This window comes from Salvelinus fontinalis, chromosome 14 (assembly GCF_029448725.1).
Source record: "Salvelinus fontinalis isolate EN_2023a chromosome 14, ASM2944872v1, whole genome shotgun sequence".
In the NCBI taxonomy this organism is placed as follows: Eukaryota; Metazoa; Chordata; class Actinopteri; order Salmoniformes; family Salmonidae; genus Salvelinus; species Salvelinus fontinalis.
In genome coordinates this window covers 19,288,158-19,312,265 of record NC_074678.1, presented here as the reverse complement: position 1 = coordinate 19,312,265, position 24,108 = coordinate 19,288,158, and the positions used below count along the sequence as shown (strand labels likewise).

General features: G+C 42.4%; 1 protein-coding gene across 5 annotated transcripts in view; it reads right to left on the bottom strand.

Annotated features, from left to right (window-relative positions):
- The window catches only part of LOC129869588 (transforming growth factor beta receptor type 3-like), a 171,243-nt gene that overhangs the window by 138,061 nt on the left and 9,074 nt on the right, over nt 1–24,108 (bottom strand). For all 5 annotated transcript variants that reach the window (XM_055944114.1, XM_055944118.1, XM_055944116.1 and 2 more), the window contains 2 exons: nt 23,524–23,747; nt 2,987–3,174 (listed from right to left, as the gene is read on the bottom strand). In XM_055944114.1, the coding sequence (XP_055800089.1) occupies nt 2,987–3,174; nt 23,524–23,587 (252 nt within the window). In that variant the 5' untranslated portion in view covers nt 23,588–23,747. The remainder of the gene's footprint in view (nt 1–2,986; nt 3,175–23,523; nt 23,748–24,108) is intronic.

Below are 24,108 nucleotides of genomic sequence, written 5' to 3'. Positions count from 1 at the left end.
TAGTCCGCGATTGTCTGTAGACCCTGCCACATGTCTTGTGTCCGTTGAATTGCGACTCCACTTTGTCTCTGTACTGACGTTTTGCCTGTTTGATTGCCTTACGGAGGGAATAACTAAACTGTTTGTATTTTGACCCTATTCCCAGTCACCTTGCCATGGTTAAATGCAGTGGTTTGTGCTTTTAGTGTAGCGTGAATGCTGCCATCTATCCACGGTTTCTAGTTTGGGAAGGTTTTAACAGTCACAGTGGGAACAACATCCCCTATACACTTCCTGATGAACTCCGTCACCGTGTTTGTGTATACATCAATGTTATTCTTGGAGGCGACCCGGAACATATCCCAGTCCGAGTGATTAAAACAATCTTGAAGCATGAATTCCTATTGATCAGAATAGCGTTGAATATACCTTAACACAGGTACTTCCTGTATGAGTTTCTGTCTATAGTAAGGGAGGAGCAAAATGTAGTTGGGATCTGATTTTCCAAAGGGAGGGTGGGGGAGGACCTTGTAGGGATCCCGGAAGAGAGAATAGCAGTGGTTGAGTGTTTTCCCAGCATGGGTACTACAGTCAATGTGTTGATAGAACTTCGGTAGCGTTTCACTCAAATTTGCTTTGTTAAAATCCCCACATACAATAAATACAGCCTCAGTATATGTGGTTTACAGTTTGCATAAAGTCCAGGGTAGTTCCTTGAGGGCCGTCGTGGTATCTGCTTGAGGTTGAATATACATGGCTGTGACTATAACTGAAGAGAATTCTCTTAGGAGGTAATATGGTCAGCATTTGATTGTGAGGTATTCTAGGTCGGGTGAACAAAAGGACTTGTGTTTTTATACGTTATCACAATCACACCATGAATGGTTAATCATGAAACATACATCACCGCCCTTCTTCTTGCTGGAGAGTTCTTTATTCCTGTCTGCGCGATGCACTGAGAACTCAGATGGCTGTATGAACAGGGACAGTATATCCGAAGAGAGCCATGATTCCGTGAAACAGAGTATGTTACAGTCCCTGATGTCTCTCTAGAAGGAGATCCTCGCCCTGAGCTCGTCAGCTTTATTGTCCAGAGATTGATTAGCGAGTAACATACTCGGATGCGGAGGATGGTTGCCCGCTCACACAAATACCTCTTCTCCGCCGGCAGGTTTTGGAGCAGCCTCTGGGATAAGTTCAATTTCCTTGGGGGATGCGAACAAAGGATCCAATTCGGGAAAGTCGTATTCCTGGTCATAATGCTGGTGAGTTACCGCCACTCTGATTTCCAAAAGTCCTTTCCGGCTGTATGAAATAACACAAAAACTGTTCTGGGCTAATAATGTAAGAAATAACACACAAAAAAATGAAATACTGCAAAGTTGCTAAAGAGCAAGAAGAGCTGCCATGTCTGTCAGTGCCATCATACTATACTCTACAGACACAGTGTTCTCTATTGTACTCCACAGATACACTGTGGAAGGAGCTGCTCACAGGGAGAGGGGGCCTGTGTGCAGAGTGGTGAGAGACAGGAGAGCCATCCATCTTTACACAAATAACCAAAGCCTGGGTAGTGTTCAATCAATAGGCACACAAAAATAAGAAAATGGAGTGAAACCGGGAGGTACCACCTATCCTATTAAAAATGATTGTTTTAAAAAAAAACATTTTTCAACAGTGTGCTCTAATGACCATGACCCTGCCCTCTAATGCATAAGAAAGATCATGTAAGGTTCTCTGGTCTATTGTCTTTAATGACTCAGGGTCAAGAACAGCATTCAGATTGGTTGCCTGCAGCCTAAGATCTGCATGGCTGATAACATCTAACTAGTGTGTATGGTAATATCTCCCCTACATTGAGCAACAACCGCCCACCACCACCTCCTCAGTTAAAGCTGCTGTTATTCTTGGGACGAGTACAATTTGATAAGAGGGGGTCCACTATCTTTCGTTAACAACATTACTCTCCAGCCCTGCTGCTCAGCAATGACAAAGTTTTTTTTTAATTATGCAGCTCTCCCCAGAAAGTGCTTGAGTCTCCCAGCTCGCAGCCAGAGAGGCCTACCAGTAATTACAGCATCCATTAACTTGGTATGGAGCTGTTGAAAGGTGAAAGCCAACCCACACTGTTATGTACTTTCTTAGGATGGCACACTGCCCATGGAACAATACTGATTGAGTTATCACCAGGAGGAGGTGACATTTTTTTTTATGTGCTCATCTGCTGAGGCCACTTAACTCAAAATGACACCAGCATTTTTGTTGACATCAATGTTTATGTTATGATAGAAACAGTATGCTGGGAGAATGTTGGATATTTAGCTGTCTGACAGTTGTGCACTGTGGGTTACAGTTACTGTATAACAGTATATACAGGTGTGGATAGAGTGAGACTCTACAGTCTGCAGCAGGGGTTCTCAAAGTGGGGTCTGCTGAGGTACTGCAGGGGGTCTGCGGCCAGATAAAAAATAAATAAATATCGCTCTGTCTATCAATTTGAGAGCGGTTACATTTCTCCAGGCCCTCAGCTTTTTACCCAAACAGAGGTGTGTAGAACTGCAGGAAAAAGGCTTGAAAACTGCAAAATGTTGTTGTTGATGCCAAAAGGCGGGCCTTTAAAATGTTCCTTCCCAGGGCCTGAGACTTGGTTTGTCCAGCCATGCACTGCCGAAGTCATAGTAAAACACCTGGTATGCTCTTTCTATCTTACACCAATGAATATTCTCTAGTAGTTTGTACACTACTGAGCCATGCCGAGCTGTACTGCACTGGCCTAGTTATGCATCCACCATAGTTGCTGGTACCATGCTGGATTGGACATATCTGAGGCTGCACAGTGCGGTTGAGTTTGGCATGATAGTGTGAAACAGTATATGCGGTGTGGGTGTTCTGGGCTGGCTCAGCCAGGTGAGTGACTGACCTATGGTCAGGTGTGTCCTCTGGTCCATCATATTATATACAGTATATCGTTATATATAGGTGGTTATATTATATACAGGTGACTGACCTCTGGATGTGTGCCGTTTGACCCCTCAGGGCTGCTGCCCCTCAGGTTGATGATGTGAACCTCCTGTGGTAGACCCGTGGTTCCACGGGAGGCACAGCCTGACAGGGCCGTGAAGCTCTTCAGCAGAGCCTGCACCGGGTGGCCTACACCTACTGGCAGCAGCTCACACGGGCTACGAGACAACGGACCTGGGGGGGAGAAGAATGAGATGAGTGGAACACATGAAATGGTTTTTCGAGAATCCAAGATCCCCAGTGTGAAGCTAGAGAATCTTCATTTAAAAAGTCAACAGCACAGAGGTAAGAAGTATTCCACACTGCAGCTTCAGTCCAACAAACTGGAGAACACTTTATATAAGATAAGTTGATAAGTTCTAAGTTTCTGTAAATCATTTATAGACTGTCCATAAATAGATAGCGTATGAATCAGCAATTCTCTGATGAACAAGTTATGAATGATGAGAGCAAATAAAGTGTCAGCATGCAACTATAATGAGTGACATAATCATTATTTAAATTGGGCATAGCAAAATAAAACAGTGTCTGCGCACATTGTCTGGGCACAAAGCTCACTCTTCTCAAAGTAGGCCATTCTCTTCAGTCCACAGCCTACTAACACAGCAGACTGGCCTCTCAACAAAGAGCAGCACCACGCTTTCTGACCCTCAACAGGCCACTAACACAAGACTGGCCTTGCCTCTGAACAAAGCAGTGTCTAGCTGACCCTGTACAGGATGTTATGGTGCCAGACGTATAATCAAGATGGCCCAAAGAGACCTCCATTATAATCCCCTTTATGTCACTTTTACCTCTTTCTCTTTTCCCGTAAATGTTCAGATCTGACCTTCCCTTAATTTCCTAATCCCCACAGGGGGTGGCCCACACTTCACACTTTAGTGCTCTTGTCTCTGGACAGCCCATAATTAGCCGTTATGACTGTGGTCAGTTACAGAAGTTGCTGTGGAGATGTGGCGCTGGAGGTGTTCCTGTGAGAAGCATGTTAGATTGGTCTACAGTGTGTGTGTGTGTGTGTGTGTGCGCGCGTGTGTATTTCCCTCCCACTGGTGCCCTGCAGCACAGAGAGACTGGTGAACTTGGACTTGGAGAACAACAAGAATGGATGGACTATAACAGGGATCAAGCAGTTGAACATAACGAGCACACTTGTTAACAAAACTTCCTTGAAGGGCTATCCTAACAAGTTCATATTATGTTGGAGGTTGTGGGATTCCCTTTTCTCTCTCTCTGGATCAGAATCTTGCTTTATCTATCTTTCATTTTACTCTACACTGATTAGCCTAATAGTGGTGCAGGTAACATTGTGAGGTCCTGTATATTACTAAAAACTGAAGATAATGCTTTAGGTAGCTAAAGTCAATCATAATAAATTATAATAAATAGGCAACAACTAGATCTCAAGACTGCCATAGATTATAGTTAGTCTGAGGGCAGTGGTCCAGAAATAGGGCCGTCTGCCCCTTTCCTCTCACTGCTGTTCATCCTTCCATCCATGGCTGTCATGGAGAGGAAGAGTAGGACCAGTGAGACCTGTCAGTCATGCAGAGCCAAGCCCCAGCGTGGTCAGACCAGGGTTATGTCCCGAAGGGCATCATATTACCTATATAGTGCACTATAAAAGTAGTATGAAAGCAGTGGAATTTATAGGAAATAGAGTGCTATTTGGCACGCAACCCAGGAGAGGACACTAAGTAACATAGTAATTTTACACACACACACACACACACACACAGTTAAACTGACACACACACACATACACACACAGCCCTGATGTTTTGTGCAAGGCGTTGAACAGGCCTTTTCCATTAGAGAAACTGTGTCTCAGTGGACAAGCTGTGTGGCCAGACTTTCCTCTTTCAGGTCAGTCCCTACTCTCTACTCTGCCCAACAGCCTCACAGACATTTCTTGGGCTTTCTTCAGCCAGCGCAGGCCCCGCTCACGTTTCAAACACTGCATGATAAACACGCTATAGTTGCCGATAGCGATCAGGGGGAAACATTTGGAAATAATTAAAAGAGAAAATGAAAGACAGGGGAGATAACAACTTTAAAACTCCCCCGTCTCTGATAAAAATACTGTACCTCAACAGTGGGCTGCTAGAGGAAGCTTTCTCTCTGAGAACAGACTGTTATTGTTTTGCAGTACTGTACACACGCACACACACACTGTACGTGTGATCCGCACAAAGCCTGAGAAATACCTTCCTATCTGTGTGTTGCGAGGACAGAAATGCTTTACTATTGTCTCTCTTGTCTCTCCTGAGAGAGACCCTGAGAGCCTCTGACAGATGTCTTTAACCTATTCTCTCTTCCTACAGCTGCTGTCTCCTGGTGCTAGTGAATCCATTCCCCATACAACTCATAGGAGATCTACTTTGATGTGATTGATGGGAACATACATTCAAAAACACAGTGACGGATGGCTGGAGTCAAGGAAAAAGAAACTGCAAAACCTTAATGGCAAAACCTTGTTGTGGTGCATCAGAGTTCCAACCCCCCTCTCCTCCCCAAGGAGTACACGCCGGTCCCTCTCTCTCCAGTCATCACGCCTCACCCTCCAGTCCGAATCTCAGAGCACTCAAACTCACTTTTACCCCCACACCACACATTGTGAAATAACAACCACGCCACCGGCCAGACAGACAAATAATTAGTCCTTTTTGGAAGACAGCTAAGAAATGATGGCACTTGTCAGGCAGTGATGTTGTTTCTTTATTTAACTTCCTGGAAAAAATTGGCTATACAGAGACAATAAAAGTGTGTTGGAAAAAAATAATACAGAAGATTGACAATAATGGAAGGAAACCAAACATTTGTTTTATAACCCTGAAACACCAATGGAGCTGTGGGTAATAAACAAAGACAGTGTTTCCATCCCAAAGAATAATGGAATCGTCTGTATCTAGTTCAAAATCATATCAGGACAAAATTGTTTTGACCGAGATGGGATTGAGCAACAATAGGGCCATACTTTCCCCCAAACTAAACTCAGACAACAACTCTGATCATTTGTGTATTATATATTCATTTATGGGCCTGCCATATTTACAACATTATTACAACAACGATGTCTATTGGACATTTACAATACGGAACTTAGTTTATACATTTACACAAAGGAACTTAATAGACGTATACAATGCACCGAGTCACTACAAGGATACAGGCATCCTTCCTAACTTAGTTGCCGGAGAGGAAGGAAACCGCTCAGAGATTAAACAGCAACAGAGTTTAATGGCTGTGATACGAGAAAACTGAGGATGGATCAACAACATTGTATTTACTCCACAAACCTAGCCTAAAAGACACAGTGAAAAGAATGAAGTCTGTACAAAATAAAAAATATTCCAAAACATGCATCTTGTTTGCAATAAGGCACTAAAGTAAAAGTGCAAAAAATGTGGCAAAGAAATTAACTTTATGCTAAGAGCTAAGCACAATCCTAGAGGAAAACCTGGTTCAGAGACAAATTTCCCTTTCAGCAGGACAATAACCTAAAAACACAAGACCAACTGGAGTTGCCTATTTACAGTTTTTACTTAAATCGTCTTGAATCGGCAAGACCTTGAAAATGGCTGTCTTGCAATGATCAACAACCAGTTTGATAGAGCTTGAAGACGTTTTTAAAGAATATTGTCCAATTATTGTATAATCCATGTATGCAAAGCTCTTAGAGACTTACCAAGAAAGACTTACAGCTGTAATCACTGCCAAAGGTGATTCTAACATGAAATGACTCAGAAGTGTGAATACTTACGTAAATTTCATATTTTCAATACATTTGCTATCATTTCTAAAAACATGTTTTCACTTTGCCATTATGGGGTATTGTGTGTAGATGGGTGAAAAAAAATATATATAACACATTTTGAATTCAGGCTGTAACACAACAAAATGTGGAATAAGTCAAGGGGTGTGAATACTTTCTGAAGGCACTGTACTTATACAACAATCCTCTATCATAGCCATAATATCTGGTATTATTGATATTTTTCTGTGTAGCTAAAACCAACTGGAATCCAATCCTGCACATCTGGTATTGTCATCACAGTCTGCAGCCTTCATAGAGAGGGGGGAGAGGAGAAGAAAAAGACTTGAACAGCTTTGTCTCTTCTGTCACCTCTCCCCTTGTCCATACCTCTCTCTCTCTCTCTCCCTGTCTCCCCCCCCCCCCCCCCTCTCTCCTCTCTCCTCTCTGTGTTTCTTCTCTCCACAGCAGAGGGAGTACAGAGAGGTCCTGTCCAGCAGCTGCTAGGCCCTCTAGCCAGGCCGAGCCGGACTAACGCCCACAGGAGAGGAATGAGAGAAGCTGTTGTTCGCTCTGCATGAAAAATTAACCCGGCCTAGAGAGCCCACCAGACACTTTACTAGACAGACTATACACACTGCAGAGCAGACACCTCCAAGACCTAAGCCCAGTAGATCCAGTCATATATGATAGTAACAAGTGATATTCCATCTGTGATGTCTACCTTAACAGCAAAATATTTATCTTGGATTTTGGTTGGGAGAATAAGGTCATGGTTAATCGTCTTCTGGTGGAAAATAAGGTCAAGGACCTGTGAATCTCAGCGTGAAGCCAATGTTGGTTGATCAGATTATGTTAAAAAATGAGAACAATAACGGCAATTGAAGAAAATTCTGATTTTATTTCATGTCTAGGGTATGATTATATCCATCAATGTCCAAGCACCCTTTATTCTGGGGCCTAGGGGACTAACTGCGCTCATCAGGCAAACCTCCACACCAGGCGAGACTGGTTCCCACAGGAGTGTCTCTTCCTGTCTCAGTCTGGATCCTGACAAAGATGAGACAGACAGAACCCTGCAAGAGTGCAGCGCATGGGATAGAGCACACCTGTGTGAGTACAGACAGCCTGGTCTGGTCCTGCATGTTCTGGACCCACATACTCAACATCAATATCCTACTATCCTCACCACCCAGACCTAGTTACAGCCAGGAGAACCAAGTAAAAATCATAATAAACGACAACAAAAACACAAAACTATCATATAAATAAATACTCAAAAACCACAAAGGACAGTTTCTGTGTACCTCCCCAGCTTGACATCAGATAGGTTTCTATAAAACTGACTAATCTAGAATGTTTTCCCAGGCTAGCATGCTAGGAAATAATGATTTGATAAACGTGTAATCAAAGTAACAGAAGGAAAACATCTCAGTTCTAGAAAGGATGTATTGCCAATGATGGTCAACATACTGTACAAGGTGTCTTTGCCACCCGTTTCTGCTGCTACCTCAACTTTCTGACTACAAATGCTAGGCCTTTGTCTTTCACTCCCACATGCACCTGTTTAAAGAGAGCACAGACACACCAGGCCACAACTTTTACAGCTATAAGCTATTAACCTACTTGTTCATATATACATCCTGTTAACATGTATTCATAACGGTATTCTATCTTTCCTATCAAATTTGGATATATATATTTTTGCTGTCAATTTTTACAAATGTCAATTTTTATCCATTTATTGAAAGCAGTAACTACCAGTAACTACCCTCTAGGACCAAGAAAATGTATTCAAAATAACTTCTGAAGTTTTATAATTGTGTGTTCGTTAATGGGGACATATGGTAATTTTTCAGAAAAGTCTCTGTTTTTGGAGATTTTCATCAGACAGTGACAATATGGTATAATCATCTTATCTTGTGGAAGGTTCAACTATGTATGATGTGTAACTGTAATAAACCATTCCTGAAACCATTTGCTAAAACACAAATGTTACTCAAAGCCATTTGGCGTCATGGGGCAGTCAGTCAGTCTTGAAAAGGCATTTGTAATAAGTTTCAGCATGAGCCATAGTTTCAATTAAGTCCTTTGAGTGGAGGAAAACGAATAAGCCACCCGCACACATGCTTTGCGGCCAAATTAGATGCCAGAGAAAATGAAAAAGAGCTGATAGCCCACTGTGCCTTTGACACACACACTGCCCTTTCTCTCTCTCCTACAGTATATCATGTAGATACCAGGGGAAGGCTGTCAAAGTGAGTCAAGGGGCTATGTGGGCCCTGGTCAAAAGCAGTGCACTATAAAGGGGATAGGGTGCCATTTGGGAGCAGGCTGAATGAATACGCTGACTGGGTTATATAGTGGTACTGCTGCGAAAGGCCTCAGAGAGAGTAGATTAAGTTCAGGTTGCTGAATTTACTGGGTTCTTATAGTAATACTAGGAAAGTCCTCAAGAGCCGATGACGACGGTTTAGGTTACTGAATTTACACAGGGTAGAAACCACAGGCATTCACATTTTTACACATCAAACTAGGATTTTAGAGAGAGAGAGAGGGACATGACAAGAAAGAGGCGAGAAACAGAGAGAGAGAGAGAGAGAGAGAGAGAGATCAGGAATGGGGGAGGCACTGACACTGAAAGATAAAAATGCACTCTGACTCAGATGAGTATAACTCCTTATTACTCCACTTAACCTATCTGACAATGTGGGAGTTGAGAAGCACGGACAGCCAGTAACAGAACTGATGTACTTTTCAATCTCCACCAGTCTCTATGCTGCCCCTTACAATACCTACTGAAGTCTGCAGTTCTTGTTATGCGTCTTTTGTGAATTACAGTTGAGTTTTTAAATCAGGTGGTCAAAGTATTAGCAGTCTACTCAGAAGCTGTATATGTGAACTAAAATAGAAATAGATTCTGTTGTAAAGGCTCATTGAGTGCTTTGATTATTACACTGATGTGGAAGGCTAGAGAACGAGGAACGTGGATATACAGTATTGGGATCGCTCTCAAAAGGGTTCGTAGAGTCAGGAAGCGTATAGAAACTCAAAACGATAGTTAAATCTCAGAGACTGTAGAAATACTCTCCAAGCCAACCGACTTAAAACGTATTTAAACACCCTGGAAGTGTTCCAAATAACACCTTATTCCCTAGTCCCAGGTCAAAATAGTGTACTATATAGGGAATATAATGCCATTTAAGGATGCAGCCACTGATTAGATTCCAAGAAATGCACTCTGTTGCTACAACATGCTGCTGGTGACATTCCAAGACTTGGGTACAGGATGTGATGTCATACCATGTGCCCGTTAGGAACATATCTGATTTTCCCATAAAGCCAATTCCGATAAGAAACAAAAAGACCCTTCCCCAACGCACTACACACACACACACACACACACACACACACACACACACACACACACACACACACACACAACATGTGCACCCATAAACACACTCACACACTCAGAGACAGACACAAGTGCACGTGTTTTATTTCCAGCATCCATCAGCAGTAGACTATAGTATATTTTTTCAGAGGGAGATACTTTTACACAGTTTTAATTCTTACACAGTGTGTTTCACAAAATAGATGACGCTGGCTGTGCACTGCCTATATCAGAATACATCCTGTATCCTGTACACATTCCCAAATAAAGACAAACGGATTTGAAAACATGTTTGTTCAATTACACAAAGACATCATAAGGCAGGGTTGATTACAGGAAAATACATGTAATAGACAGGGGATTGGTGGGGCCACTATGTCAATATGTGTAGTTCTATCCATTAAACCTGTGGTATCTCAGTTCCCATATGAACCAAGGTATTATCTCAATCCTCCAATCATTGGTCCTTGTCTCCTAGCAAAGATTCTCAGGGTCTGCAGAACACGCAAACCAGTTTAGGGAGAGCAATATTCTGCCCTGTCATGTTTTTCTAAGGGGCTTTAGTTTGGAACTACACAATCACTAGGCCCGCAGCGCTGACACTAACAGTAACTCACTCAGCGCTGAGTTAGCCAGAGGGCACAAATACAGGAAGCAAATAAAGCCTTTCATAAGGATAGTACTAGCTTTATTCATTCTGTCTGCTAGCTATGAAATATGGATTCATCAGGAACCAATATGAGCCTGTAAAATGTGGAAGCACGGGAGGCAGGATGTTGGTAGGAAGGGGAGACATGGGAGAGGACGGGGAGAAGAGGTGGGGGAGAAGAGCGGTTGACAGGGGAGGAAGGGGGGAGGAGGTGGGATATGGGGGCTGCACTGCAGTCAGTCAGGAAAGTCATAAAACTTTTCCATCAAAGTGTGAAATCTGAGATCAAAAGTCCCACAAACCTGTCCACGGTCCAGCATCACACAAACAATCCCTTATTTGATGAATCAATCGGATCTGACAAATTGTATTCGCTACTGCCAAGCTTGATTGCATGACTGAATAACTTGATCGCATGACAGAATAACATTTACATAAGGGGACAAAAACAGTAATAGGGAGAAAAATATTTAAATGAATCTTTGTGCCATCTCCAAGTGTGTTACCAGGTGTGGATACTAGTCATAAATCCTACATCTGTGTCCATAAAAAGTACAGTGACAATTGAGCTATTGACCTAGGACTGAAACCGTCACTCCAAATCAGGACCCATCTTTCTATCAAGTGATAATAAACAGACAGGCCCAGTCTAGGAATGGCTTCCTGTTTTGATTTTATACACAGGCATACCAGTTGCAGAAACAGTATGTACTGAGATGGATTCATTCAAAAGTATTCACACCCCTTGGATTTCTTCAGTTTTTTTTACAAAGTGCGATTAAAATGGTTTTAACTGTAATTTTTGGTCAACAATCTACACAAAATACTCTGTAGGGTCAAAGTGGAAGAAATACACTTTTTAAAGAAGATTTAATCAAAAATAAAATAAATAAAATATAGTTGTTGCGTAAGTATTCAGCTCCCTGAGTCAATACATGATAGAAACACATTTGGCAGCGATTACAGCTGTGAGTCTTGTTGAGTAAGTCTCTAAGAGCTTTGTACACCTGGATTATGTAATACTATTCTATTATTCTTTTAAAAATTCTTCAAGCTCTGTCAAAATGTTGAGGATCATGGCATACATCAATGTTCAAGTGTTGCCATAGCCTTGCCATAGTATTTCAAGCAGATTTAAGTCAAAACTGTAACTTGGCCACTTAGGAACATTCACGGTCTTCTTAGTAAGCAACTCCACTGTAGATTTGGCCTTGTGTTGTAGGTTATTGTCCTGCAGAAAAGTGAATTCCTCTCCCAGTGTCTGGTGTAAAGCATGTTTTGCTCTTGGATTTTGCCTGCGCTTTGCCCTATCCCGTTTCTTTTTAATCCTGAAAAACCTCTACCTCAGTACATCTACATCAGTATTTGCATACTTATACCATGATGCAGCCATCACCACGCTTGACAATAAGGAGGCAGTTACTCAGTGATGTGTTGTGTTGGATTTACCTCAATCATAGGGATTTGCATTTAGGCCAAAAAGTGTTTTCCTTTGCTATGCTTTTTTGCAGTATTACTTTAGTGCCTTGTTGCATACAAGTTTTGGAATATTTTTTATTTTGTATATTTGTGTTCTTTTTACTCTGTCCTTTAGGTTATTGTTGTGGAGTCACTACAATGTTGTTGATCCATCCTCAGTTCACTCCCATCACAGCCATTGAACTCTGTAGCTGTTTTAAAATCACCAATGGCCTCATGGTAACTGTATATTTGAGGTGTCTCTGTGGTTTAATACATCATTCACAGCATAATTATGAACTGGACCATGCTTAAAGAGATATTCAATGTCTGATTTGTTATTGTTACCCATCGAAAAACTCCCTGGTTTTTGTAGTTGAATATGTGCTTGAAATTCAACACTTCACTGAGGAACCTTACAGATGTTGCATTTATGGGGGACAGAGGAAGAGTCAGTCATTTAAAAATCATGTCAACCACTATTATTTCACACAGAGTAAGTGAACATAATTTATGTGATTTGTTAAGCCAAATTGTATTCCTGAACTAATTTAGCCTTGCCTAAACAAATGGGTTGAATACTTATGCTTATGACTATATTTGAGTTATATTTGTTTTTATTAATACAATTGTTTTAATGGTTCTTCCACTTTGACATTACACACTATTTCATGGGTATTGTTGACAAAAAAATGACAATTAAATCCATTTTAATCCCACAATAAAATGTGATGAAATCCAATGGGTCGGAAAACTTTTGCAAGGCATTGTATGGACTCATGGGTGTAGAGACTAGAAAGAGTTCTCCCAAGTCATGCTATTCTTTAGTGGAGGGTTAAGTATGTGCTAACAAAAATGACTATGATGAATTGTTTTAGAAAGAAAAATGTTTCCGTTGGCACCTTTATATAACTGGATATTCAAGAATGAGGGTGACATAAACATAAATCTAAAATATTTGTAAATGAATAAATGCCCGGCCACGTCAATGACCTTTAACCCATCACTCACAGGCGCCAAATAGACCCCAGGCCCTTTCATCCAGTCTTGTCAGCGTTCTCAGGAGCAACCACCTACCCCTGTCCTCTTAGCCTCCCACCCATCTCAGGCCTCTTTTCAGGGTCTCGGGCCCAGTGTGAGTCAGACTTAGACACACACACATAGGCCTCGCAGCCAGGGTCTCAGGTCCAGTGAAGGTCTTGAGTGCCACTTGTCCTGCTCGTTCCTGACATCATTTATTTTCTGAATGACCCACCCACCCAGCCTGCTTTCATCTTGGCCCTTTGTATTGTTCATATTAGTAATGACTTTACAACAATAGAAAGACTGAAAAGCCAGTCTAGTTAAACCACCAATGTGAAGTTTCCTCCCACCTCACTTGAAGTATTAAAGAACACTTCTTGAGACTCTAAGTCCTATACAGATCCTGTGAAGATTACATCAGTAGCTAGAGGTTGTAGACGCTGGGGACAGGAATACACTTTTAATGACATAACGACTGAAGCTAGCTGTTTATTAGTGCATTTTGGGCCGTATATCAGAAGAAAATGACTTAAAATATATAGGATTACTATATTGTATGTTCTCTGGATGCCATGGCGATAGCAGGACAGTTTTTAGGGATTATCTCCAAAACAAACACTATATATACAAAATTATGTGGACACCCTTTCAAATTAGTGAAATCGGCTATTTCAGCCACACCCGTACTATATATCACTGTGCTCAAATGTCCGGGAAATTAAAAATGCTGCCGGTTAAATGTCCGGCGCCACATTTTCCTAACAGACATGTACACACAATAAATAAATGTGGTGTGGGATATCTACTGAATAAACATACCCCTGCTTGTTTGTTCTTTACCATGAACAGCAGGAAGGGATTGAGTATCAGGGTAAACAGAGGGCAGCCCCTATACAGCTTTACGGCTTAAATATGCTGACTCATATACCATTATTGATCCAGCCACAGCACATAAATATCTAGGTCATGGTTCTACAGAAAATAATGAAACCAACTGTAATCTTCCAACGGCGATATAGCCTGAAAAATGAACAAGTGAAGTCAACAGAATAATATTTGGGGTCACTACAACATGAAAATGTGGATTTATGTTCCACGGGAGCAAAGAGGAATAAAGACTTAAAATATATAGGATTACTATATTGTATGTTCTCTGGATGCCATGGCAATAGCAGGACAGTTTTGAGGGATTATCTCCAAAACAAACACTATATATACAAAAGTATGTGGACACCCTTTCAAATTAGTGAATTCGGCTATTTCAGCCACACCCGTTGCTGACAGGTGTAGGAAATCGAGCACACAGCCATGCAATCATTGACAAACATTGGCAGTAGAATGGCCCGTACTCAAGAGCTCAGTGACTTTCAACATGGCACCGTCATAGGATGCCACCTTTCCAACAAGTCAGTTCGGAAAACGTCAACCCTGCTAGAGCTGCCCCGGTCAACTGTAAGTGCTGTTATTGTGAAGTGGAAACGTCTATAAGCAACAACGGCTCAGCCGCGAAGTGATAGGCCACACGAGCTCACAGAACAGGACCACTGAGTGCTGAAGCGCGTAGTGCGTAAAAATCAACTGTCCTCGATTGCAACACTCACTAACTAGTTCCAAACTGCCTCTGGAAGCAACTTTAGCACAAGAACTGTTCGGCGGGAGCTTCATGAAATGGGTTTCCATGGCCGAGCAGACACAAGCCTAAGATCACCATGCGCAATGCCAAGCGTCTACTAGAGTGGTGTAAAACTCGCCGCCATTGGACTCTGGAACAATGGAAACACTTTCACTATTTGGCAGCCCGACAGATGAATCTGGGTTTGGCGACTGCCAAACACTACCTGCCCCAATGCTTAGTGCCAACTGTAAAGTTTGGTGGAGGAGGAATAATGGTGTGGGGCTGTTTTGTTATGGTGTGGCTAGGCCCCTTAGGTCCAGTGAATGGAAATCTTAACGCTACTTTGTGGCAACAGTTTGGGGAAGGCCGTTTCCTGTTTTAGCATGACAATGTCCCAGCGCACAAAGTGAGGTCCATACAGATATGTTTTTTCGAGATCAGTGTGGAAGAACTTGACTGGCCTGCCCAGAGCGCCTGACCTCAACCCCATCAAACACCTTTGGGATGAATTGGAACACCGACTGTGAGCCAAGTCTAATCTCCCAACATCAGTGCATGACCTGACTAACACTCGTGGCTGAATGGAAGCAAGTCACCGCAGCAATGTTGCAACATCTAGTGGAAAGCCTTCCCAGAAGAGTGGAGGCTGTTATAGCAGCAAAGGGGGGACCAACTCCATATTAATGCCCATGATTTTGGAATGAGTAGTTCGACGAGCCGGTGTCCCCATGTAATGTATCAATCACCCTGTGGCGCAAGCCGCCTTGTTATTATGTTATATACATGTACATCATTATGACTGATGGGTTAGGAGAAGCAGCTGGTTGCCGGCGAGGCCAGTATGAATAGAGAACAAAGGCAGGTCTTTACATTTTAATGGCGCCTGAGAGGCAACTAGAGAGGGCAACTACTTTTACACACACAAACACATATATACTGTACACACACACACACACAGCTACTTTCACATAGACCCAAATGAGGAGACCACATTCCAGTGGACCTCCTCGTCTCGTGGGCCGAGAAGAATGACATAACGTCAAATGTCTTGCCGCTTTGACCCCACACGTATTAACACACGCAAATGACCCTGTGAGGGGAGGGCCCCTGGCCTTCGACAAGACGCTGGCTAGTTAATAAAGAGACCGAGCACAAAGGGGATCAAATATTCTGCTGGTGAATAAAGTCCTCTGTTTAAGGAAGACTTCAGATCAGCCTCCACTAGAACCCCATGAGAGAGGAACTACACATCTGACTAACTGCCACTAAGCAGAGCTCGCCCACCAGCTCAAGAAATGTATTGTTATTTATAGAACAATTGAAATATAGTATATTTAAATTGTTGTAATAGTTCATCAAGCAGTGTGGACAACAGGTAATTTTGTCAACTAAATGGAAGATACTATGACATGAAATTAATAAAAGTTTGGTACGCATGTATTTTAACACAAGAGTGTTTCTCCCACGTACACAAAAGAAAAGCACCTTCCAACTCACACATAACAGTGCATCACATTGTGGAGGGGAAACCCTTGTGGTAAATGTGATGAGTCCCTTAATCCTCTACACAGCAGCAATGACGCAAACCACAACCAACAACAGTACTCTCTCTCCCTTCGTTAGCCAAGTCCCAACTTCCAGAGCTGAGACCCAAGGTGAAAAAACAAGTGTGAAAATATCAATATGTGACTGTGCGTGTGATCAAAGGCAAATGATATCTGTAATTTAGTGTTCGGGCTGAGGAGGGCCTGTTACTTTGGAAGAATACTTTGCTGATATTTTCCAAAGAAACTTTCCGACGGTGGGGCTTAGCCCACGTGGCCTGTCAGCACAACTTATCTGAGGCGAATTGAGGGGGGAAAGGTGGGTTGGGACTAGGGAGAGTAGGGCGGTGAGATGAGAGACACCACCTGGAAGCCTTCAGCTAGCTAACTCACTCACAGCCCGGCTCCTACTTAAGATGAGGGAGGGAGAGGAAGGGAAGCTTATAGATTGTTAACTGCAGAGAAAGAAAGTGACACGTCATGTGTGGTGGTGATGATAATGAACCTGATAATGTACTTCAAAATAAGAGGATATCAAGTAACTCATATCCTTCCTGAAAACATGTGTGGACAGAGATCAGGGCTTTTAGCTAAATCTACAGTGAATAAAGGACTCAACTCAAACCCACTCGCTTATTAAGAAGAAGAGTGCCAAGTTCTGGCAACCTACCATGAAAGAGGCAAAAAACAGAGACATGCCCTACTACTCTGTCTACCTTCTTCCAATACCAGGACAAGAGAGAGTTAAACTCTAGTAATATTTGTTCCTTTCTCTTTCTTCAGTGAAGTCACACTCCACATAACTCCTTTACTGTTCCAGGACCTCTATACCAGGCGGTGTCAGAGGAAGGTCATAAAAATTGTCAAAGACTCCAGCCACCCTAGTCATACTCTGTTCTCTCTGCTACGGTACCGGAGTGCCAAGTCTAGGTCCAAAAGGCTTCTTAACAGATTCCACCCCCAAGCTATAAGACTCCTGAACAGCTAACCTGTCACAGCCGTCGAAAGAACTGGACCAAAGCGCAGCGTGGTGAGCGTACATATTCCTTTTTATTAGAATGACGCTGACAAAACAATAAACAATACAAAAACGACCGTGAAGCTTAAGGGCTATAGTGCCACAAACAAAGACAACTTCCCACACTGAAAGGAGGGAAAAGGGCTACCTAAGTATGGTTCCCAATCAGAGACAACGATGTCCCTGATTGAGAACTATACCCGTCCAAAACATAGAAATACAAAATCATAGAAAACAAAAACATAGAATGCCCACCCCAAATCACACCCTGACCAAACCAAATAGAGACATAAAAAGGCTCTCTAAGGTCAGGGTGTGACATAATCAAATGGCTACCCAGACTATTTGCATTGTCCCCCCCTCTTTCATGCTGCTGCTACTCATTGTTTATTATCTATGCATAGTCACTTTAACCCTACCTACATTTACATATTACCTCAATTACTTCGACTAAACTGTGCCCCTGCACATTGACTCTGCACCAGTACCCCCTGTATATAGCCACACTACTGTTATTTTACTGCTGCTCATTAATTATTTGTTATTTGTTCTTTTTATTTTTTACTTAACACTTATTTTTCTTAAAACTGCATTGTTGGTTAAGGGCTTGTAAGTAATCAATAAGGGATGATTGCTTTCACCTGGTCAGTCTATATAATTAAAAGAGCAGGTGTTCTTAATGTTTTGTAGACTCAGTGTACATCCACTGCTGTTCATCACTAATATCAATAATAAATCTACACTTCATTACAAAATAATTTTCTCAAGCTGAGAGAAAGCCTATGTCTTTCCCTCCTCCCTCCCTTATCGGCAGTGTTGTTGAGATAAAGGCTTAACCGCGGGGACGGGCCCAGGTCTGTAAGTAGAGATGCTGAAGGCAAGCAGGGCTCCCATTGCTATGTAAACATCCCTACCACTCTCTAGCCTACAGCAACACACACAGTCATATGTGCATCCCAAATGGCATGCTATTCCTTACATAGTGCATTACTTTTAACCCTATGGTCAAAAGCAGTGCACTATATAGTCATAGTCTCTGTACCGCTCTGACTGGCTGCTCCGACTGTTAGCATTAATCACACTCCAACATCTGGTTTAACATGCTGGGAGGGACCTCTCTCTCTTCGGTTTTGTTCAGTGTGTGTGTGTGTGTGTGTGTGTGTGTGTGTGTGTGTGTGTGTGTGCGTGTGTGCGCATGTGCGTGTGTGCGCGTGTGTGTGCGCGGAGTGTGTTGATTTGGACTGGACTCGTCTTCCCCCTCCTCCCCCATTCTCCCCTCAGTTTACAGCGGGTTGCACAATCCATTTTGGCAGTCCCCTCGTCATGCTGCAGGTCTTAACAGCAGCATTGTGGATATACAGTAGATGGTGATTTACAGGCCATCCTTTGTTCAACTATGGGGAAAAGAGCTAAAACTGCTTCCTGAGGTGTGTATCTGATAGCCAAGCATGGAGCTGGAAATAAAATAAAAGAGCTAAGACAGTTATATATTAAATGTGGTACACTGTGAGCACATTAAATGAAAGCAGTAGATTGGTATCAAAGTGAAGGTTATAGGACTATGAAGATTAATATCATATTTATTGCACTCGAGCCTTGTTTACATTGGCAGTTTGAAGTGACTGAAATCCTATTCTTTTGCATGTCTGATTTAAATCTGATCTTTTTTATGCAGTCTGAACAGTCAAAAAGCACATAGAATTGGATATTTCAAGCCACATCTCAAACCACCTTCGTTAGTTGCTTGAAACCAGATACATATCTGATTCCTGGCCATGCGACAGTAAAACTGATATATTTGCCCTCAAGTGGTTTTGAGACTGTTATTTGGCTTGTTGCTTGCTAGCTACTATCTTTACAGTTTGACAAGAACATGTGGTAGCTAAGTATCTTGTTAATTGCTTATAAAGAAATGAGTGAATGTGCTAGAAAGTTAAACAGCTGCCTAGCTAGTTAGTTGAATGCTGTGGCTAGCCAAAATGGACTTGTTTCGAAAAATTGATCATCCTATCCTTTGAGGCTTTAAAAGTCATCTTACACTATGATTTTGAAGATGCAAAGCAACTGGGAAACATCCATGGCAGGCATTGTTGCCACCTTAGCTTGCTACATAACTTCTGAGTGATAGGAAGCACGAGCACCACCACCAATCAGCCTACACCACTGAGCACACACCCGTTGATACTATGACAACTAGAGTAGCCATTTGGTAATTTGTAACTTTCTCTTTGGACAGTCAGTATTCCAAAACGGATTTGAAAAAAAAAACTGGTTTGAGCATTAAGGCCTGCAGTGTGAATCAGGCTTTGGAGTCATGGAATTCAGTAAATGATGACTCAGACCAGGGTGACTGACTTAGTTTGTCACGTTACCGTTGTCTTTTATAGCTGTTAAAACTTGATATGAGTGAATTCTCAGGCCCATCTACGTGTCTGTCATCATTTAAAGTCCCTACATGTACATACAGTATCACCATGCCTTCCAATTGAAACTCAGAGACTACACCCTTCTCTCGGCTATGTGTCACTCATCAGAAAGGGCCGCCTATGAGATAATAACATGTGAACGGCTCGAGGAGCCACGAGCCGTGCATTGTGCCTGCAGTATAACAAGCATCCTGCCTGAGCTGTTTTTGGCAAGTGCATCAAATTAATATCCGGCTTCACATTTATTTCACAGTGAAACCTGAGGTTGTCACAACCAGTTCATAATATATCCTTCAGAAAATAAAGAGTTTTGTCAAGGTGAGGAGAGGCACGCGTGAAAAGAAAAGGTAGCAGGGTAAATGCACAAAAAGTATAAACAGTCCCAGGGAAAAGGGAGAGAGAATAAGAGAGAGAGGGATAGAAACAGAGAGAGAGGCAGCAGACAGAGAGAGAAGCAGAAACAGAAAGAGAGAGGCAGCAGAGAAGGACGGAGCATACAGAGAGATGGCAAGAGAGCCATCGAGGAACTTTGAGTAAAACTTCAGAGAGAATTATGGCTTGTATCCTGGATTGCATTACAATGAGAGAAGATTTATCACTGACCAATTTAAACATTACATAACTAAGAGCCCTCCTTACAAGTTTACAGGGCAGATGTGACTGTTTACTCAGACACCGTAGCTTGACTGAAAGAGAGGGAGCGAGATCGCTGGCCGTATTTGATGAGACTTCAGAAGGACTGAGAGAAGCTGGAAGATGTAACAAAAACAAAGATGCAAAGTTCCCGTTCTCCTCTTATTTACCTCTTTTGTAATGTCATATGTTATCTTTGAATCTCTATTTGTTTCATAGTCTTTTCAGTGATCTTTCAGAGTCACCTTCAAGTTTTTTTGGCACACACTTCAGCACAAGGCTTGTCACATCTTAACACCACTTAATTGGTCGAATTACTGATTAACATCTTTCATCAGTAGGATATTCACACTTACACGACTTCACAAATATTACTTATGTAACTAGGAAACACTACACCTTATGACGATGAAGACAATCTAAGACTTACTACGTATATACAATGTGCTGGTCATCTATTAGATAGTGTGGTATGTTTAAACACTAAGTCAATTTGGCAGGTGTTTGTGTGTGTGTGCGGAGAGGTGGAGGTGTATTGGGACATGCAGCAATGCTGACAGCAGAGTGCATGTGGAAGAATTGGAAATATAATGCGTGAGTTCCTTGTGTCAACGTAGGAGAGATAGCATTTCCTCCACTCACAGCAGATCCAGCCTGGACTGCTGTAGCCTGGACTGCTATTTGTAGTATAGTCAACATCAAGTCTCTAGAGAGAGTGGTAACTGCCTACAAAGAATAGTGCAAAGACTGCAGCCAAAGCTGAGGTGGTAAAGATGATCATTATCAAAACGTTCCACTTCAGGCACTCACAATGAAAGAAAAATATTTTCTATGTTGGGTCACACTTCGGGATTAAGTCATTTACAGCAGGGTTCCCCAACTTCGGAATTTGGTCCACAGGTGGATTTATTTGTCCCCCCAAGTTTTCTGAGCAAAAAAATACAGTATATATTCTATATATCCTAAAGCATGTGAACACCCCTTCAAATTAGTGGATTTGGCTATTTTAGCCACACTCGTTGCTGACAGGTGTATAAAATCGAGCACAAAGCCATGCAATCTCCATAGACAAACGATGACAGTAGAATGGCCTTACTGAAGAGCTCAGAGATGTTCAACGTGGCACCGTCATAGGATGCCACTTTCCAACAAGTCAGTTTGTCAAATTTCTGCCCTGCTAGAGATGCCCCGGTCAACTTTAAGTATTGTTATTGTAAAGTGGAAACGTCTAGGAGGAACAACAGCTCAGCCGCGAAGTGATAGGCAACACAAGCTCATAGAGTGGGGCCGCCGAGTGCTGAAGCACGTAGCGTGAACATAGTCTGTCCTCGGTTGCAACACTCATTACCGAGTTCCAAACTGCCTCTGGAAGCAACTTCAGCACAATAACTGTTCATCGGGAGCTTCACGAAATGGGTTTCCATGGCCAAGCAGCCGCACAAAAGCCTAAGATTACCATGCGCAATCCCTAACCTCAACCCCATCGAACACCTTTGGGATGAATTGGAATGCTGACTGCGGGCCAACACATTATTATGTATTTATTTTTTTAAATAGAAAAACATTTGAAGAAAAAATAAAAAAATATTTTTTTTTAATATACACATTTTAAAAATGACTGAGTAAAGGGGCTGAATAGTTTTTTTATTTGTAATAGATTTGCTCAAAATTCTAAAAACCTGTTCTTGCATTGTCATTATGGTGTATTGTATGCAGATTGATGAGGGGGAAAAACAATTTAATCCATTTTAGAATAAGGCTGTAATGTAAAAAATTGTGGGAAAAGTCATGGGGTCTGAATACTTTCCGAATGCACTGTAAATGTGGTGGCAGGTAGCCTAGGGGTTAGAGCATTGGACTAGTAACCGAAAGGTTGCAAGATCGAATCCCCAAGCTGATAAAAATCTGTTGTTCTGCCCCTGAACAAGGCAGTTAACCCACTGTTCCTAGGCCGTCATTGAAAATAAGACTTGGTTCTTAACTGACTTGCTAGTTAAATAACGGTTTAAAAAAATGCATCGCAAATCATTTATCATTATCATGCTCCATAAAGGGTGATATAAAAGGGAACTACATCCATTTGCTTATGAATGACTTCTGAAGTCAGTGGAGTGACTTTAGCAGTCAGTGGAGAGAAACCTCACAGGAGCTCCTGCTGCAAAGAACAGGAGTAGAGAGAGAGAGTGAGACAGAGAAACATGGTGGCGAACCGTTTAGGGGTTATGAAGTTTATTTAAAGTGGTACCCAATGTTGAGAAGCAGACTGAGTCTTCAACATCTGAAAGCCTGCCACATAATCGCAGGTTTTCAGTGTTTGCGTGTTGTTGTTTTCTTCTCTCCTATCTCTGCACTCTGCCTTACCAAGTAGCTGTAAATCACAGTTCTTTTGGCTTTCTCATTCCAATCAATCTGGCAGATACGTGTGGAGGCATTATGGAGGCCTTCTAGACCTGCTATGAGATCGAAGCTGTCAGCACTTTTTTTCTGCCTCAGCCCTGCCTCAGCCCTGCCTCAGCCCTGCCTCAACCCTGCCTCAACCCTGCCTCAACCCTGCCACAAACCTGCCACAAACCTGCCACAAACCTGCCACAAACCTGCCTTTGTCTCAGAGCTCCAACAACCAATCTCTGCTCTGGGGAGGTCTGCCTGCTGGGAGAAACAAGGGAAATTCCTAGAGTGTGGGGCGATTTGTGATTGCCTGAAAAAACAGGCAACACCAGGCTCGCCCTGACAAGGCCCGGAGTGCAAAGTGTGCTTCCAGTTCCAAAGAGTGATTCCACTGCTTGGCTGCCTTCCACAGTGAAGACTCAATATATAAGAGCATACATTGACTACTCACTCTACTCACATAGAAAACATCTAGCACTAAATATACAGTTTCCATTTCCATATTTTGCTACTCTATTACCAAAAGCCTTTATTCTTTGTATTAAAAAATATAGCCTATAATAATATATCATTCAAAAATCCCTATGTCTACAGATATATAAGCAGCCAAAGATGACTTACCTGCAAATGCTAAGCAGCAGAACGCCAGGAGAAACAGGGGTAAAATGGGTCTGTCTGGCATCATAATGCTGCAGTTATACTGTAGTAGAACTGGCCTACAGCTTATCCAGAAGAGGACAGGATGTATCCACTGGAAGGCCTTCCTTCCTCCTGGTTCTTTACAAGGACAACCCTTCTTCCACCACACAGTCAGTCAGTGGAGAGAAACCTCACAGGAGCTCCTGCTGCAAAGAACAGGAGTAGAGAGAGAGTGAGACAGAGAAACATGGTGGCGAACCGTTTAGCATGGCCAAAGAGTAAGACAGAGTGTAAGTCCCAAATGGCACCCTATTCCCTGCATAGTGCACTATGTTTGACCTTAGCCCTATGGGCCCTGATCAAAAGTAGTACACTATATAGGGTGCCATTTGGGACGCAACCGTGGTAAGTACCAGAAGGGGCATTAGGATCTAGTTCCCTGTGGAACTGATGAGAAGAGACAGGAGAGAGGGGAGACAGCGCCTCAGAGACCAGGAGGATTAATCTCATAGGGCTAATTAGACATCATGGGAGTTTTTAGGATCCTTGTTCTTGGTACCCATACCA